Raw genomic sequence first — 17,824 nt, 5'->3', positions numbered from 1 at the left:
CGGTCCCTAGAAGTGAGATATAGTAGAGATGGAGGAAAACCTGCCTTAAAATGAGTTATTAGGAATATGGAGAAGGAAAAACTTCATCATCGTTGTGAACACAGATTAAAGACTGGGTAAGAAAAAACGGAAAGGTGATGTGTAGCAGGCCCCTGAGAATGCACCTGGATGACCTTTAATTATCATCAGCTGAACTCAAGGCATAGGCAGAGCCAGCCCTGGGAACATGTTTCTCCAAAATGTGGGAGACTGTTATCAGTACTGATTTCTAATCTTTATCCATGTGCGTGGAATGAGGAACGAATAGGACCTTGACTTATTCAGGTCTTGATATGCTAAATCAATAGGACCTGGGCACACCCAAAACTTCTTTGACCTTAAACCCCCCTTTGGAAATAAATAAATGTGCTGTGTTGAAAACAGAGAAACAGCCCCCCACAGTAAAGAGGTACTATCTTTATAAGTTTTTCATGTGCTACCATTTTTTTTCTTGCGTCCGAGTCATTAATAGCTTGGTATAGTTCATGGCTGCTGAAACAAGACACTAATATGTCCAAAGAACCCTGATAGGCTAAAGTAAAGCCAGGGACCATAATAACCTAATGGTAGTTTAGGACTTTAGAGTTGGTCCTATTTACCATTTTAATTCAGAAATTTAAAAGATTTCGTAAAATAAAAATGTTTTCTTCTGGTTACCAATTTTCATGGCATTTTAAAATTTCAATTATGTCCATCCTGACTTCCCCTATGGCAGTAAACAAATAATATTCCCAGTGATAAAGATTTGACATGAAATATAAATGTTTAGTTCCTTCATATTGTGAACAGTGATGCTTTTGTGATCTTATTGTTTGCCAAGTTGCAAATAAAAGAAAATGGAAAATGAAACTATTGCTCCAAAAGTGGAAGTAATTTCCTACTGCCTACGTGAGCTGTTGTGGTCAAGAGCTATGGCAACTTCTCTAATAAATAGATGCTCTGAGACTTCTCCACAGACCACAGGAGGCCAGAGAAGTTGACTGCAAGAATGGCACAGAAAGCATCTCCCATGGAGAGCCCTTTGGAAAATGAAAAATACCACATAGATGAAGAACTGGGCTTTGCTCTACCAAATCCACTGGTAAGAGAGGGTACTGAATTATGGCAAAAAGTATTTTCTCATTATTACTTACATGGACAAGCTGATTTCTATTTTAAAAACGTGGATTAGTACTTTATATGAACAAATGGGTAAAGCAAAGTTTTTACAATTGGTTCTTGCTTGACTTTCTTAAAATTTTCAACCTAGAAATTTAGTCTTAGATGTATTGCTTATCTTATACAGATACGGAGGATTGATGAGATAAAGACACAGTAGAAGTATTTTGGTTTAATACAATTGTGTTTTGAGAGTGCATAAAAAAAAAAAAAACACAAAAAGAAAACAGACAGTAATGACTGACTCATGAGTCAAAAGAATCCCTTTTCTTAGCTGGCATACCTTAAATTGTACAGAATGTATGTTTATACTTTGATTGGGTTTCAGAGATGGCACATCTAACAAATGTGCTGCATTAATATTATTTATTGTTACTAAGCATAAGAGTCAAAGGAATCAGATCTAGCTATTAAAAAAAATGTTTTGTCTGCACCGACTCATAGATAAAGAGCAGGCAAATAGCTCTGTGTGGGGGGTGAGGAGTTTGGAGTTGAGAGGTTGAGTCAAAAAGGAAAAGAGAGAGAGAGAGAGAGAGAGAGAGAGAGAGAGAGAGAGAGAGAGAGAGAGCGCTAGCAATGGCAGGGATTCTTTCTCATCTGGCTCTAGAGTTTATGATCTGAAAACCGTCATACTCTGCTGACTCTCTTAAGAGAAATGATAACTAAGCTTGCTTCCCTTCCTCACCCACACTCTTGGATTTAACAAGACAATGAGATTCTAGGAGAGTATTTCTAGGAATCAGTTACTTGTTGCTACAATAATGTATGACTATATGTTCCTGTTTGTGGCTCAAATAGAATCCATGCTTTAGAAAGCACTTTTAAATGCAACAAACACATTTTTAGTCAGAGCTTCTAATCTAACTGTACTTGGAAAAAATATCCCCTACATTTCTTTTGTAATACAGGCAAATCCAGAGCAAATTCTTCTAGTCCATTTTTCCCCTTCAGATTATTAAGTAACATTTTTTTTTTTGTTGTTGTAATACAGGCAAATCCAGAGCAAATTCTTCCTCCTAGTCCATTTTTTTTTCCTTCAGATTATTAAGTTAATTTAAGAATATGAAGTATGGCTTAACTTTATTGCTAAAAACATCTAGTTTACTTTATATTTATAAATCAATGCTAGTCAGACCTGCCCCCTTCCCATACAAGCATACACAAATTACCAGATTGTATTTATCAATGGTACAATTTTAAAAAAATCTTTTTCAGAATCTACAAAAGCTCATATTTAGTCCCCCTCACCTCCCACAAAGAGTCAGTTCTCTTTAAAAAAATAAAAATAAAACAATCACGCTAATTATAGAGACCTCCAGAATTGATTCCAAAGGTTAAAGCAAAAACCCCAACAAAGGCAAAACAAAACTTCCTGAGCTACTTGAAAAATAATGCTGCTACTTGAGATGCTCAGAAAGTTAGATTCAATGATATGAAACATACACCCAAAAATTAAGGGTTGCTTTATGTTCTTTACTGAAGATATTTTCTGCAAATAATAAGCTCAAAAACTTCATTCCATCTCTTCTAATCAATAAGCTTTCTATTTCTTTTTTTTCTTTAATATATTTTTTTGTTGATTTTTTACAGAGAGGAAGAGCGGGGATAGAGAGTTAGAAACATCGATGAGAGAGAATCATCAATCAGCTGCCTCTTGCACACCCCCTACTGGGGATGTGCCCACAACCAAGGTACATGCCCTTGACTGGAATCGAACCCGGGACCTTTCAGTCCGCAGGCTGACACTCTATCTACTGAGCCAAACCAGTCTCGGCAAGCTTTCTATGTCAAAGGAAAATAATGTCTACTAATTATACTTGTCTTCAAAATACATCCTCTAATCTAACATAATTGAATGGTCCTCTTGTTATATTTCATTTATTTGGATCATGCCATTTAGGCATCCCATGGACCAGAAGTATATTATTGATTGAATTTTATATTTGTTGAAATTTCTATGAAATATTACACTAATCATAATATGTAACAAAAAAGTAATTTCTGTTATCTGGGGGAAAATAACAACCAATAATTGTAGTGTGCTATGCAAGAAAACACAGTGTGTGTGTGTGTGTGTGTGTGTGTGTATGTGATCATAACATGGCTGACTACATGGGGGCGGCCATGTTATGATCACATGGGCACAGTCATCTTGTGACTACATGGGCGCAGCCATCATGTGACCACATGGGGGCAGCCATGTTATGATCACATGGGCGCTAAAAACATGAGAGCACAGCATTTTTGTGGTTAGGGAGGAGAATTGAGAGTTAACGAGAGAGGTGACTCACTAGCAAATATACTGCATAGATCTTTTCTAAAAATCTGTTCTAACAGATTAGGACTCACCAATTGTCTGCAGCCCCTGAAATAGTTTGAATTTTATAGTACACTAGGGGTCTAGTGCACGAGTTTGTGCACCTTGAAAGGCACTGTGGGCCATGAGGCTGAGGTGGGCACAGGGGTGAGTCTTGGTCTATCTTCTGTGCCCCCACCCAGACCCTCCTGCTGAGGCCTGTCTGCCATCATCCCTGCCCCCACCACCGCCGATCCCACATGCTGACAGCAACAGTGCCGCTCATACCCGCTGACAGTGTGGAGCATTTAGGTTGGGTGGGAGCAGCAGCTGCTGCCCTGATCGCCCCTCAGAAAGGGGGGGGGGGGGGATGGTTGTGGAGAAGCCCTCAGCAGTAATCGGGACCAGCACCAGACAACAGCAGGGAGCTCAAGTGGCAGCAATGGTGCTGGCTGCTGTGGGTATGGCAGGGCTGGCACCCAGTGGGTGTGAGCAGGGGCTCCAGTGCTAGCAGTGGGTGTGAGAGGCAGATGCCAGCCCCAATTGCCCCTCAGGAGCTGAAGGAGTTGGAGAAGCCCTGAGGGAAATCGGGGCCGGCAGCCATGGCTCATACTCACTGATGGCACCAAGCAATCAGGGCCAGTGCCACGTGTCGGCAATGGATACGAGCCGCGGCTCTGATGCTAGCAGTGAATGTAAGTGGGACTGGCACTGGCAGCAGGTGAGAGCACTGGGTGGGACCAAGGTGTGTGGGACCAAAGACTTTTCAGTAACCACCAGAGGTTCACCCTGATGACAGTGACCAGCATCCCACCTGGGTCTGACGCCCCCACTCACCTGCTCCACCATCCCACCACAGCGGATGTCTGTCATGTTATCCATCTTGTGACCACATGGGGGAGGCAATCTTTTAACCAAATGGGGGCAGCTATATTATGACCACATGGGCACAGCCATCTTGTGACCCTGTGGGCATGGCCATCTTGTAACCACCTGGGGGCAGCCATCTTGTGACCACCTGGGGGTGGCCATATTGTGACCACATGGGGGCAGCAATGTTATGATCACACGGCACAGTCATCTTGTGACCCTGGGGGCATGACCATCTTGTGACCACCTGGGGGCGGCCATCTTTTAACCAAATGGGGCTGCCATCTTGTGACCCTATGGGGGTGGCCATCTTTTAACCAAATGGGGCTGCCATCTTGTGACCACCTGGGGGTGGCCATCTTTTAACCAAATGGGGGCAGCCATGTTATGATCACATGGGCACAGTCATCTTGTGACCACATGGGGCGGCCATATTGTGACCACATGGGGGCGGCCATGTTATGATCACATGGGCGCAGTCATCTTTTAACCAAATGGGACTGCCATCTTGTGACCCCATGGGTGTGGCCATCTTTTGACCACCTGGGGTGGCCATCTTTTAACCAAATGGGGGCAGCCATGTTATGATCACATGGGCGCAGTCATCTTGTGACCACATGGGGGCGGCCATGTTATGATCACATAGGCGCAGTCATCTTTTAACCAAATGGGACTGCCATCTTGTGACCACCTGGGGGCAGCCATCTTTTAACCAAATAGGGGCAGCCATGTTATGATCACATGGGCGCAGTCATCTTGTGACTACATAGGCACAGCCATCTTCTGACCACATGGAGGCGGCCATATTGTGACCACATGGGGGCAGCCATGTTATGATCACATGGGCACAGTCATCTTGTGACCCTGGGGGCATGGCCATCTTGTGACCACCTGGGGGCGGCCATCTTTTAACCAAATGGGGCAGCCATCTTGTGACCACATGGGGGTGGAAGCTTTTAGAGGAACTTTGTAGGTGACCTTTGAAAAAGAGGCAAATGAGAGTGCTTGAGAGAAGAGAGAGAATGCAGAGACGGTGCTAATAGAGCTAAACAGGCAACTGTGTGTTGAGGCTTCATTGAGCGGAATTTATCTAGAGTCAAGACAGACTATCAATGGGAGTCAAAACTATTTTACAATAATTTCCGCTGGTGAAAAAAATATCTTTTTTGTTTTGTTTTGTTTTGTTTTTAGGAGGAACTTCCTCACCCTTATGATGCCTGGATTTCCATTGTTAAAAAGCTTCCTGTCCTGATTGAGAATGGTGAACTACGTGCAGAAGTTGAAAAGGTTTGAGTAACTATTACAGTGGCCATCTTTCTTATAACTTAATATTTTTTATTTGTTTTTGGAAATGAGTATCACCCATGTTGATTTCAGTCAACTTCTTCATTTATTTTCAGTTACCATTGCTCAGCATCAATGACCTTCAAGGACACAAGTTGCAGCGCCTTGCACATCTGGTCCTGGGGTATATCACCATGGCATATGTGTGGGGCCGAGGTGATGATGTCCGTAAGGTGTGGAAATTTTATATTTATTTTATTACATGAAAAAATTTACATACAATTTACATTATTAGATGATGTAAAAAAACATTCAAAAACTATTTTAACTGCATTTTGTGAAGCTTAAAAAATAGAAAAAGAGATAAAAATATTATTCACTGACTTTGTAATTTCAACTGTGATCATTATTGAATTTTTAGTGTTTTATTAGTTATAAAACAGAATTTTTAGTGTTTTGCTAATTATAAACAGTTTATAACTAGTAAAACACTAGTAAAACTCTGTGCAAATACATATATATCCTGCTTCTTTCACTTAATTTATATTGTAAGCATTTTTTTAGTTACTATACTATTATACTAGTTATCATTTGAAATCACTTTATAATTTTTCATTAAGTTTATGAACTTTATTTATTGAATCTGGTATTGAAAAAAACTTTACTTCATTTTAGTGTTTTACCATTGTAATGTGATTCTATAGTCAATACATTACTTTGGGAGATATAAAAATTATAGGGCTATTCTTAGTTAATGCTAAAATGCTATCTTGCATCTTTCAAGAGCTAATTCAAATTCCTCTTTCTTGAAGATTTTGTAATCATATCAATCTCACCTGTGCACAAATTTGTGCACTGGGTCTATAGTTATATATAAAAAATATCCATAATGAAGCATCAATAATACAGTGCAGCATATTCTATAATAGGTGCAGAAATATGAGAGTCCAGAGGAGTTAAACTAGAGGTTGATATGATCATGAAATGCTTTAAGAAAGTGGAATTTGAATTACTTCTTGAAAGATTGGGTAAAGCTTATCCAAATAGAAGGGGAGCAGAAAAGAAAGTGAAACTAGGAAAAAATGTGTAGACCAAACTGTACATAGCGGAATAAAAAAATAAATAAATTTACCAGGCTGGAGGTCAGAATTATAAAACATAAAAATGTATTTTATAATGTATTCAGTTTTTGTGTGTCATATTATGTTGAAAGAGATATTAAGAGCTGGCAATAAAAAAATACAAAAAAAAAGATTTAAAAATTTAAGTAAAGAAATTGTAGGAAGGGTAAAGTAATGGACAAAAAGTAAGCTACATTAATATAAAGCCCATTTTTGCTGGAGAATTGGCAAGAAATTATCAATTGAATTTCTTAGCAGTTATCTGAATGTCTATAATAGATCAGGATGTATTTGAACATTTCCTTTCTATTTCCTAAGTCATTTCACATTAATTATCTGATTAAACCTTTCCCCCCTTTGTTCCTTTTTGATCTTTTCTCTAATTCAGAGAGGGACATGATTTATTTCCTTTTGAAATATGTGAAAAGCACTTGCCAAACAGAATGTTTTGATTCTCAGTGGCACAAGGTCTGCAAAGGGAAGTGCACATCCAGTTGTTCTTTTAAATGTCAATGATTCGATTTTAACATTTTTGTTATTTTCATTAAATCATCATTTCCAGATGTGTTAAGCTAATCTGATGCCACTGAATTGTAGCTCCCATGACGTTCACAGAACTGTGGAGTGGGCTACATGGTCATACCATCTCTACTACTGAAGTCCCACCACCCACTGGGCCAGATGGGCCACATATCCTTCTCCTTTGCCCATTAGATATACATATTCCAACCTCAGGCTGTGATGATAAGCATGACTGTAATTACTACCTGGGGCCATCTAATCATCAAAGTGGACAAGAAGTCACTAATGCAGTAGTTGGAGTATGTGGCTTGAGTATGTAGCATCCACGGACCTGCTGAGTGCGCTTACCCATGGAGATAGGAGCCTTTTACCATGTGGCCCAAAACAGAGCTGAATTCTGCAAGTATTATAGCAGGTTCAGGCAAAGAAGAGTTGAGGGGAAAGGAGGCTGAGCTTTAGTTTTACTCCCAAACTCACCACTTAAATAAGCTTCTGAGGAAGGGTGAGTGGAAGAGCTGAGAGAAGCCAAGAATATCACTCCAGTTGACATATTTTGCATGGAAATATTAAACAATTGTAATCCCTCCAACCAACACAGGTATGTATTCAAGGCCAAGCATTAATGCCACTCTAGGAGGAGTTTTTCTAAGAAATCAACCAGTAGAGGGCTTCTGTCAGCACTGTGCTCCGAGAGCAGCTGTCTTCTTATACTGTTAGTATGTATGATACCCAAAGACCTTAATTACAAATGACTTAGAACTTATTTGAGACAATTCATTATCTTTGTATTGTGGATGGATAAAGAATATCTTGCATAGAGTAGTTGCCAAACTGATATTCAGGGGATAGATAAATGAAGGAATGCAAATAACTTACAGGGTCATTAGACAGTCAAGGATACAGCCATTTTTCTCCTTGCCCTATTTCTCTGTTTTCCTCTATGATTAGATTATGATCACATCAATGCAAATCTAAAGCCCAAACTTTTTTTTATTTTTTATTTTTTTTATTTTATTGATTTTGTACAGAGAGGAAGGGAGAGAGAGAGAGAGTCAGAAACATTGATGAGAGAGATTCATCAATCAGCTGCCTCCTGCACACCCCCTACTGGGGATATGCCCGCAACCAAGGCACACGCCCCTGACCGGAATCGAACCCGGGACCTTTCAGTCCCCAAGCCAACGCTCTATCCATTGAGCCAAACCAGTCCCGGCTAAAGCCCAAACTTTTGATAATTAACTGGGAATAAGTTATGAAATGAAGAAGAAAATTTATATTTGTTTGTTTTCAAAGTGCCATTCTATATAAGAGCTCACATTTGGCACTCAGGAAGCAGAAGAAAAGGTAAGGCACTTCGAAGTCCAGACTAAATGTTATGTTTTATTTAGGTCCTGCCAAGAAATGTCGCTGTCCCTTACTGCAGCCTCTCTGAGAAGCTGGGATTGCCTCCCATCCTAGTTTATGCAGACTGTGTCTTGGCAAACTGGAAGAAAATTGATCCCAGTGGGTATGTTAACAGTGATTATATTAAAAGCTAAGGGAGCACATGCTATTAACATCAAAAGGGGGTTAGTGGTTGGTTTAATTTTTGGAAACACAGCTTTCTTCTCTGTTTGGAGGTATGGTTGCTTTGATGTATCTATAACCACAAACGTATTGTACATATAAGAGGGAAAGGTATATAATTAACATACAATGAAATGCACAAATCCCAAGAGTTCAGTTTGACAAGACCATTATAATTATTTGTGTAACCCTAAAAAAGGTACAAAATATTTCTATCGCCTCAGGAAATCCCTTTGTGGCTCTTTCCTTTCAACTCCCTTCTCCAATCCCAGGTAAATGTATTCTGATTTGTCATATCAGAAGCTCGTTTCCATTGCATTCAATAGTGATGAGATCATAGAATCTGCAGTCTTTGCATCTAGATTCTTTGATTAGCGTGTTTCTGAGCTTCTACAAATTTAATTTTTAACCATCAAGTTGAGTTTAAGAGTTCAGCATCTTCTGCAGTAGAAATGGGAATGTCTAGGTTTCTTAGAGCAGCCGATTCAGAATTTAGGCCCTTCCTAACCATTTAATGTTGGAATCTGTTACAATAAAGGGATAAGAGAATTGTAGTATACCATGGCTCTGTATATCTACAAAACAATATTTACACATGGGGATGGCCCAAATGAAAGCACTTGATCTAGGAAATATTTTATTAGTTAGATTGACTATATACATGTATTACATATGTAATTTTAATTTTCTTATAAAATCCTAACATAAGTGTTTTAATAAGTACTTGAAAAATATAAAAATCATATTTTTTATCTGACTATGTCTTACCTTTAGTAGTTACAATTAAACCTAATAACAATAGTTTTATAATAGACATTATATTTAATAATAGTAGTATTAATTCTAATAACAATAACTTGAAACCATTTGATTTTTAAATTTGTTTTCTTTCTCTCTTCTAATTGGTCCATTGCTTTATTGCTGCTTTCATAAGACCCCTGACTTATGAGTAAGTATTTGATTCTTATTTTAGTGTATGAATTCTTTGTTACTTAAAGTGAATATAGGTTTATCAATATACAGATATATATTTTAAAGGTTAATTTAATTCAGGCAAAAGTAATTCAAGTAACTGTTTGAAGAGCAAATAATCCAAGTCCTAAATTATATCTATGACTGTGGTGTGACTGGCTATTTGATATTATAGCTTTAGATACATATGAAAGTAATACATATGAAAATAATATATGTGTGTGTGTGTGTATGTGTGTGTGTGTGCGCACACGCGCGCGTATGTAATTAATAGGTCTAATTACAAAATGCCCATACATCTCTGTACCTATGATTTAATGGATTCATTGGCCAGAAACATTAAGCTGTTCCTTTTGATCAAATCCTTGCTTTATTTTTATCTATATATTAAGCAAAGGCTAATAGCTAGGGAAATAAGGTAACTATCATAGGTATAAGAATGCCCTGATGTATGGGGAGGAAAGGAGATGTGAAAATTATGTAAATTGGTATATGATTATGAGAAGAGGTAAGAAGATAAAGTATTGGTAGCTCCAACCAAATAAAAGTGATGAAGGAGGAATCTCTATATTTAGTTATTTAAGCTGAGCCCTCAAAAATAAGTAAGAATTAGCTAGAAGGAAAAAATAATGAGAGTGTTCATAGTGGAGTATAAAACAAGAGTGAGGGTAAAGTAAGCATATCCTATATAATAAAAACCTGTATGCTAAATGTCCAGTAGTCCAGTCATCTATTCAACCAACCAAAGTGTAATATGTTAATGATATGCTAAGTGTTCAACTACTTGCTATGACATGCACTAGCCACCAGGGGGCAGATGCTCTAATTGGTAGGTTAGCTTGGTGCTGAGGGTCTGGCCAATTGGGACATGCCCTGAAGCCCTTCCAAATCCCTCCCTAGCCCTGACCATGCATCAGTGGGGTCTCTCTGCCTGGCCTGCACCCTCTCACAATCCAGGACTCCTCTGGGGATGTCAGAGAGCCAGTTTCAGCCCAATACCACAGGCCAGGCTGAGGGACCCCACTGCTGCATGAATTCGTGCACTGGACCTCTTGCAATTTATATAATTTGTTAACCAGTGTCACCCCAATCCTATCTAAGAAAATGATAATATGCAAATTAACCATCACTCCATCACAAATATGGCAGCGCCCATAGTCACAATATGGCAGCACCCAGTCCTCTCAGCCCTGCCGGAGTCCCCTAGTCCAGGGGGAGAAGGGGCAGCCGCTGAGAGTGGGCAGCGTGAGCGGCCTGGCAGAATGCTTGTGTCATCACCCTGGTGACAAGGCAAGCGTTCTGCGCCTGGCATGGATGGGCCTCTGGGCCACAGAGAACCTCTGGGCAGCGGGCGCAGAGCGGCCAGGCCCCGCAGAGAGCTACTGGTGCACAGACTCATGCACAGGGCTACTACTAGAAAATTCAATAAAAAGAAGAGGGGGAATCTTGGCACATAATCAGAACTGAAGGAAAACTGATGTTACTGATAAATGAATGGTGAAAGCAATAGTATGAGAAAGAAATGAAGAAATAAACTTTTAAAAAAAGATGATGTGGATTTTTGGCTAGCATAAAAGGTTCAAACAGTGTCTTAAAGTAAATGGGAAGCTAGAGAATGTTTTTAAGTGAGAGGATATTATCAGTCTTATTTTACAGATGAGAACACTAATGCAGAAACAGAAGGAATATCAATGCTCAAAGTAACACAGCAAGCTACAGAGTGGTCTAGCTTCAGATATCATGAGTTTAACCACTGTGAAATTCATGGATATACAGAAACTGAGACCTGCTTACACCAATACAAAACTTCAATCAGAAAGAAAATAGGGCCTATTCAGTTATTTGAATTTTTCAGTTTAATTCACTTATAAGGCATATAAACCATTGAGAAATTGAATCAGATTCACAGATAAAAATATGGATATGAATATAGTTATTTAAGCAAAAAGATTACTTCTTAAAATTATTATAGACTGCACAGACATCTCTGTAAACCCTGAGGTTGTGTATGTGTATGTATGCATGTGAAAAATTAATACAATAACATAAATGGTCTTGGAATTTCTAGTTCCAAGTTCTAGAATGGCATTTCAAGTTCCAGCTTAATCGTTTACTAATGATTTGATCTTAGACAATGGACTTAACATTAATATTCCTGACTATATATTGGAGATAGTAAAACCTATAATACTTCTCTCACAAGATTATTTTGAAAATAAAACAAGAATGTTTAAAAACTGGAAAGTAGTCAACAAATATACCCATATTCTTGCTACACCCTTAACTTTTTTTATTTATTTTTCTTAGGAACATGGACATTTTGTTTTCATTTCCTGGAGGGGATTGCGGTAAAGGATTCTTTCTGGTTTCTCTATTGGTGGAAATAAAAGCTGCTTCTGCAATAAAAGTATGTCAATCACCCTAGAAAATTTGTATCTTAATTCATATAAGCAGATAAATTTTGATTATTTAATTTTAGGTAAAGGAACATCTTGCAGTAACAAATATTTTATTTATTTTTTGTGCACTGTGTAAAATATAAAATGTAGGAGCTATATATTTAAAATTAAATTTGAAATCCTAATAAGAGGAATATTTTCAATGCAACTTACATGGGAACTATACCACTTAGTGACATAAATCTAAATGCTACAACTATTAGAAATAGAAAGATATAAAACTCTATAAACTTATCTCTAATAACAAATTCAGAAAGCATGACCATGCTTAAGGATACATAAGGAAATTAGTCAAACAATTGGAGAGTACTCAGCTCAAGAAAGAAGTGCAAAGTCCCAAGTTTAATATAGGGATTAAGACTTAGGAGGAGGATCTTATTCCATGCTGCTGTTTGATGCTAGAAAATATTAAGTGTTTGTCTTTTTTTAAAGGTCATTCCAACTATATTCAAGGCAGTACAGAATCGGGACCGAGACACTTTGCAGAAGGCCCTGGGTGACATAACTTCTTGTCTGCAGGGAGCCCTTGAAGTGTTTCACCAAATTAATAGTGAGTATCCCATGCAATGTGATGCTGTAGGCATCCTACAAAAGTTTCTTATTGTCTAAACTTTAGACAATATCTTTAGACTCTAAAGATATAGAGTTGTTGACAAAATGGAAACAAAAACACTCTCATGCAGTGAGTGTGCTTTCATCTTATTGTATCTCACTAAATCTTTATATCTTCCAATTGGTAGCTTTTATTATGCTCATAATATAGAAAAGGGAATCTAAATACAGAGAGACAAGATAAACAATCTAATATTACATAGGTAGTAAATACTATAGCCAGAATTCCAAGCTGCATTTATTTAAAAAAAATTTTTTTTTTAATGTTTTTATTTTTTTCAGAGAGAAGAAGGGAGAGGGATAGTGAGAAACATCAATGATGAGAGAGAATCATTGATCGGCTGGTTCCTATATGCTCCCTACTAGGGGTCGAGCCTGCAACCAAGGCATGTGCCCTGATGAGGAATTGAAGGGTGACTTCCTGGCTCATTGGCTGACGCTCAAACACTGAGCCACACTGGCTGGGCCAAACTGTACTTAACTCAAAGAACCATCGTTACCCCTCATGAAAAACCTTAGAGAAAGTTGTCACGGGTTCAGGCTGTTTTAAATTCTGAAAGACTTATCTTCTGCTTAATAGGAACTCTATACAAATTATGCTTTTTCACAAATTAAGTAAGAAACTATGAAGAAAACCATTGAACTCAAAAGTAATTGCAGAATTAATGGCTACAAAACAATAATGAGCAAAAAAGTATGTAAGCATACTTCACAGAAGGAAATTTGCGCTACTGGGAAGCCTTAGCAAATGTCACTGGGATTTGAGTTACTGCTAAGTGGTCCTTGATGAGAAGATTGAGTCTCAAATCAGCAACATTAGCTGCCCTGGCTGGTTTGGCTCTGTGGATAGAGTGTCAGCCTATGAACTGAAGCGTCCCAGGTTTGATTCCAGCCAAGGGCACATGCCCTGATTGCAGGCTTGATCCCCAGTCTGGAGTGTCCAGGAAGCAGCCTATCAATGATTCTTTCTCATCATTGATGTTTCTACCTCTCTCCCTCTGCCTGCCTCTCTGAAATCAATAAAAAATATATTTTAAAAAATCAGAGACATGAGCAAGCTTTGTGTATGTGTATGTGAGGGGAGAGAGGGATGTGGTCCGTAGGACTGTTGGAATTTTTGTTTCTTATTTTATTTCTGCTGAGATCTATTTGTTTCTTTATGGAAGTAATTTATCTGTTGTGTTAGTAAGCACATGAAGTAGCCTTAAAGAAATGCTGACAGTTTTATTGATCTGAGGGCGAGTGGTAGGTGGATCCAGGCTTTCTGTACACAAGCTGTGTGGTAGCCCTGTGGTAGGGCCCATTCCAGAGGCACAAGAGATAAGTGGGGCTCACCTGGGAGAGGGCAAATGAGTGAGAGGTTGTCCTCAGGGGCTTTCTTTACAAACACTGACATGCCTTTCTGCAGCCTCTACTAAAATCTACTGTCAAGTGTTCAAAATACCTTCATTTACCCTTAGAACTCTGATGCTCCTTAACTAAACATTCTATCTTTTTACAGAGTATGTGGACCCGAAACTGTTTTTCAATGTTCTTCGCATATACTTGTCTGGGTAGGTAGCTTTATGCGTGAACTTTTTTTTTCTTATATAATTAACACAAAAATACATAAATACCCACGGATGGTTCCCACTATCCATTATATTTAGAAAACATCTTTTTAGTATCCTAAAATATGAGTGGTAGACAAAGAATAGACTATTCTCTCTGTTAACACGTGGCTAGGTATATGCTGGAGTATGGGCAGAGAAGCTAGTCATTTTGAAGAGATAGGAATGGTCTACACTCAGTGCAAAGGTAGGTTCCATTCATAGAATACTCAGGCCAAATTTGTTCAAAACCACGTTATTCATTATTCTCACAGGTGCACATGGGTGGAAAGGGGGATGTGGAAGGAGATTGAAATCTATCTGGTGTCACCTTCCATTCTTCCTCTATTGGAAGGCTTTTATATCTGAAAAAATTGGCAGTTAATCCAAATAATGATTTTCTTTCCTTCCTGACCTAGCTGGAAAGGCAATGCCAAGCTGCCAGAGGGATTACTGTATGAAGGCGTCTGGGACACCCCCAAAATGTTCGCTGGGGGTAGTGCAGCCCAAAGCAGCATCTTTCAGTGCTTTGATGTTCTGTTGGGCATCCAGCATAGCTCTGATGAAGGTGAGTAGAAAATTACAAATAATAATCATCTCTTATATAAATAAAATGGTTTTAATATCTAAAAAAAAATCCTTCTCATCAACATTGTACCTGAGCTTATCTGGTACTCGTGGAAGGATCAGTAAAGTCGAGTGTGTGTTGCCATCATCCCATTTCACAGATGAGAAAGCAGAAAGGTAAAGAGGATAAGTGACTGACTCCCTTTTAACCAGCTACAAAGTACTGAAGCCAAAACTCAAACCCAACTTCATCATCCTCTTGATCTTAACATCTAAACATATATTTATAAAGCTTCATTGACTATGGTAAAACCTATATCATAGGTTTTGAAAATGTACAATCAGATTCAGAAACACGAGAGTCACCTGCAAATGAGATAGGACTGTGAGTATAAATTGGGGATGTGGGCTCTTCAGTGATAAAACGAGGATTCACACTACTCTTATTCAGCCATCCTGCTGCCCCAGCAATACAGGGGCAATGCAACCCAAGTTAGAAGATAAGTCACATTCGTTATGCTTTTTCTAAGAACTTAAAAGAAGGACTTCTTTCTACTTTTCTCTTTTTTCCTAATCTTATATTTAATAGGGCTAGGCAAAAATATGCTTTTTTTTTTTCTTAGTTCATTCACTTATTTAAAATTATCCTTTAAACTTTCTTGGACTAGGTTGCATAATCTGTCAAGTACAAATTATATCGGGCCTAACAGGCAGTTGGACATCCCTCTCACAATCAAGACTACTGGCTCCCAACAGCTCGCCTATCTCTGCCTGATTGCCCCTATTCACTTCTGCCTGCCAGCCCGATCACCCTCAACCACTCCCCTGCCAGTCTGATCGATGCCTAACTGCTCCTTGGCTGACCCAATTGCCCCTAACTGCCTTCCCTTGCTGGCCTGGTCACCTCTAACTGCCTTCCCCTGCTGGCCTGGTCACCCCTAACTGCCCTCCCTGCAGGCCTAATCCCCCACAATTACTCTCCCCTGATGTCTTGTTCCCTTGCTGACCTGGTCTCCCCCAACTGTCCTCTTCTGCCATCCTGGTCACCCCTACCTGCACTCCCTGCTTGCCTGATTACCCACAACTGCCTGCCCCTGCAGGCCTGGTCTCCCCAAACTGCCCTTCTTTGCTGGCCTGGTCACTCCTAAATGCCCACAACTGCTCTCCCCTGCAGGCCATCTTGTGATGGCCATCTTGTATCCACATGGGGGTGGCCATCTTGTGTCTTTGAGTGGTGGTCAATTTGCATATTACTCTTTTATCTCATATATATATATATATATATATATATATATATCCTGAGTTTAGTTCATCAGGCTTTCAAAATTAAGCATATTTTACAATAACTGTCATTACTAGTAAGAAGACTAACAGCTTTACAGCTTTCTAGCAGGGTGGTTATAAACTCATTGCCTTATGCCACACTGCTGGCCTGTGATCTTCCACCCACTGGGACTTCCCACTGCCCTTCCTCCTTCGATGGTGCAAAGCTTCAGTTTCTCTACTAACTCATCTTTCATTTGTTCCTTCAGCATCATCTGCTGAATTCCTCCAGGAAATGCGAACATATATGCCACCAGCTCACCGGCAATTTCTTCACTCATTAGAGTCAAAACCTTCAGTTCGTGACTTTGTCCTTTCAGAAAAGGATGATGACCTACAGAAAATTTATAATGAATGTGTGCATGCTATGGTTTCCCTGAGACAATACCATTTGAGTATAGTAACTAAATATATTGTGATTCCTGCAAACGAGTCCAAGAAAAAACAATCATCTGAAGAGCCATCAGAAGAAGTAAATAAAGGAACTGGGGGCACTGATGTCATGAAATTTCTAAAGTCTGTGAAAAATACAACTACTGCTGCCCTGTTGAAGGAAATATAATCTAACCCAAGCAAGGGTACAATTTGTCAAGACAAAGTATGTCTGTATGTATTAATGCTACTCATTTTATCAGACTAACAGATCAATATGTAGAAACTTCTTGGTACTACATTATAAAAAAATTCAAAATAATTTTTCTGATGTCTATGAATGCTTTACATAAAAATAATAAAAAGCAATTATATTAGAAGTGTTATGATCTATATAATTAGAATGTAATAATAAAAAGTATGCATAATAAAATGTATAAAAGTTGATTTATTCATAACTACAATTAAATATTGCTCCAAATGAGACCTACTCCATACTGCTACCCATAAAACAGGGCACTTTCCATTTAGTAATATCACAATTTTTCATAACTACTTGTTTACTCATCTATATTCTCATTGCAATATAAGCTTCATGATACCAGGGACATTCTTGTTTACCAGACCCAGGCATCTCTAGTTCTTTATAGATATGTAACAGACATATTAGATGAATACTTAAAAGGTTGAGTGAAAATGTGAATAAATCTATATGTGCTAATACAAAAACACATTTGGAATTTTCCTTAGGAGGTCATAGTTACCAGGCACTCACACTCTGGTGTGAAGTTATTTAATAATGGAATCTGAGAAAGGTAGGGCTGGAGAGAGACTCTAAAATCACATGAGCCAAACTTGTTTTATTTTTATTTTTTAAAATATATTTTATTGATTTTTTACAGAGAGGAAGAGAGAGAGGGATAGAGAGTTAGAAACATCAATGAGAGAGAAACATCGATCAGCTACCTCCTGCACACCTCCCACTGGGGATGTGTCCGCAACCAAGGTACATGCCCTTGACTGGAATCGAACCCGGGAACTTTCAGTCCGCAGGCTGACACTCTATCCACTGAG

At 38.7% G+C, this 17,824-nt stretch overlaps 1 protein-coding gene across 1 annotated transcript; it reads left to right on the top strand.

The window, feature by feature from the left end:
* Nucleotides 1–968: 968 nt before the first annotated feature.
* On the top strand, nt 969–17,199 carry IDO1 (indoleamine 2,3-dioxygenase 1). The gene is made up of 10 exons (XM_036458678.2): nt 969–1,120; nt 5,555–5,650; nt 5,764–5,880; nt 8,679–8,797; nt 9,791–9,805; nt 12,136–12,235; nt 12,720–12,837; nt 14,401–14,452; nt 14,908–15,056; nt 16,588–17,199. Exons 1-10 carry the CDS (start codon nt 1,028–1,030, stop codon nt 16,938–16,940), a joined length of 1,212 nt encoding a protein of 403 aa, XP_036314571.1. The 5' UTR covers nt 969–1,027; the 3' UTR covers nt 16,941–17,199.
* Nucleotides 17,200–17,824: the final 625 nt, after the last annotated feature.

The sequence above is a fragment of the Pipistrellus kuhlii genome, unplaced genomic scaffold (genome assembly GCF_014108245.1).
Source record: "Pipistrellus kuhlii isolate mPipKuh1 unplaced genomic scaffold, mPipKuh1.p scaffold_m20_p_3, whole genome shotgun sequence".
Classification (NCBI taxonomy): domain Eukaryota; kingdom Metazoa; phylum Chordata; class Mammalia; order Chiroptera; family Vespertilionidae; genus Pipistrellus; species Pipistrellus kuhlii.
The sequence above is the reverse complement of the archived record's forward strand: the minus strand, read 5'-3'. Positions and strand labels throughout refer to the sequence as shown.

Bases quoted from the DNA above. Each gene is read 5' to 3' on its own strand.
- IDO1 (XM_036458678.2), top strand. From the start codon at position 1,028: ATGGCACAGAAAGCATCTCCCATGGAGAGCCCTTTGGAAAATGAAAAA. The intron at 5,651-5,763 runs GTTTGAGTAACT...ATTTATTTTCAG, and splicing joins TACGTGCAGAAGTTGAAAAG to TTACCATTGCTCAGCATCAA. The intron at 12,838-14,400 runs GTGAGTATCCCA...ATCTTTTTACAG, and splicing joins AGTGTTTCACCAAATTAATA to AGTATGTGGACCCGAAACTG.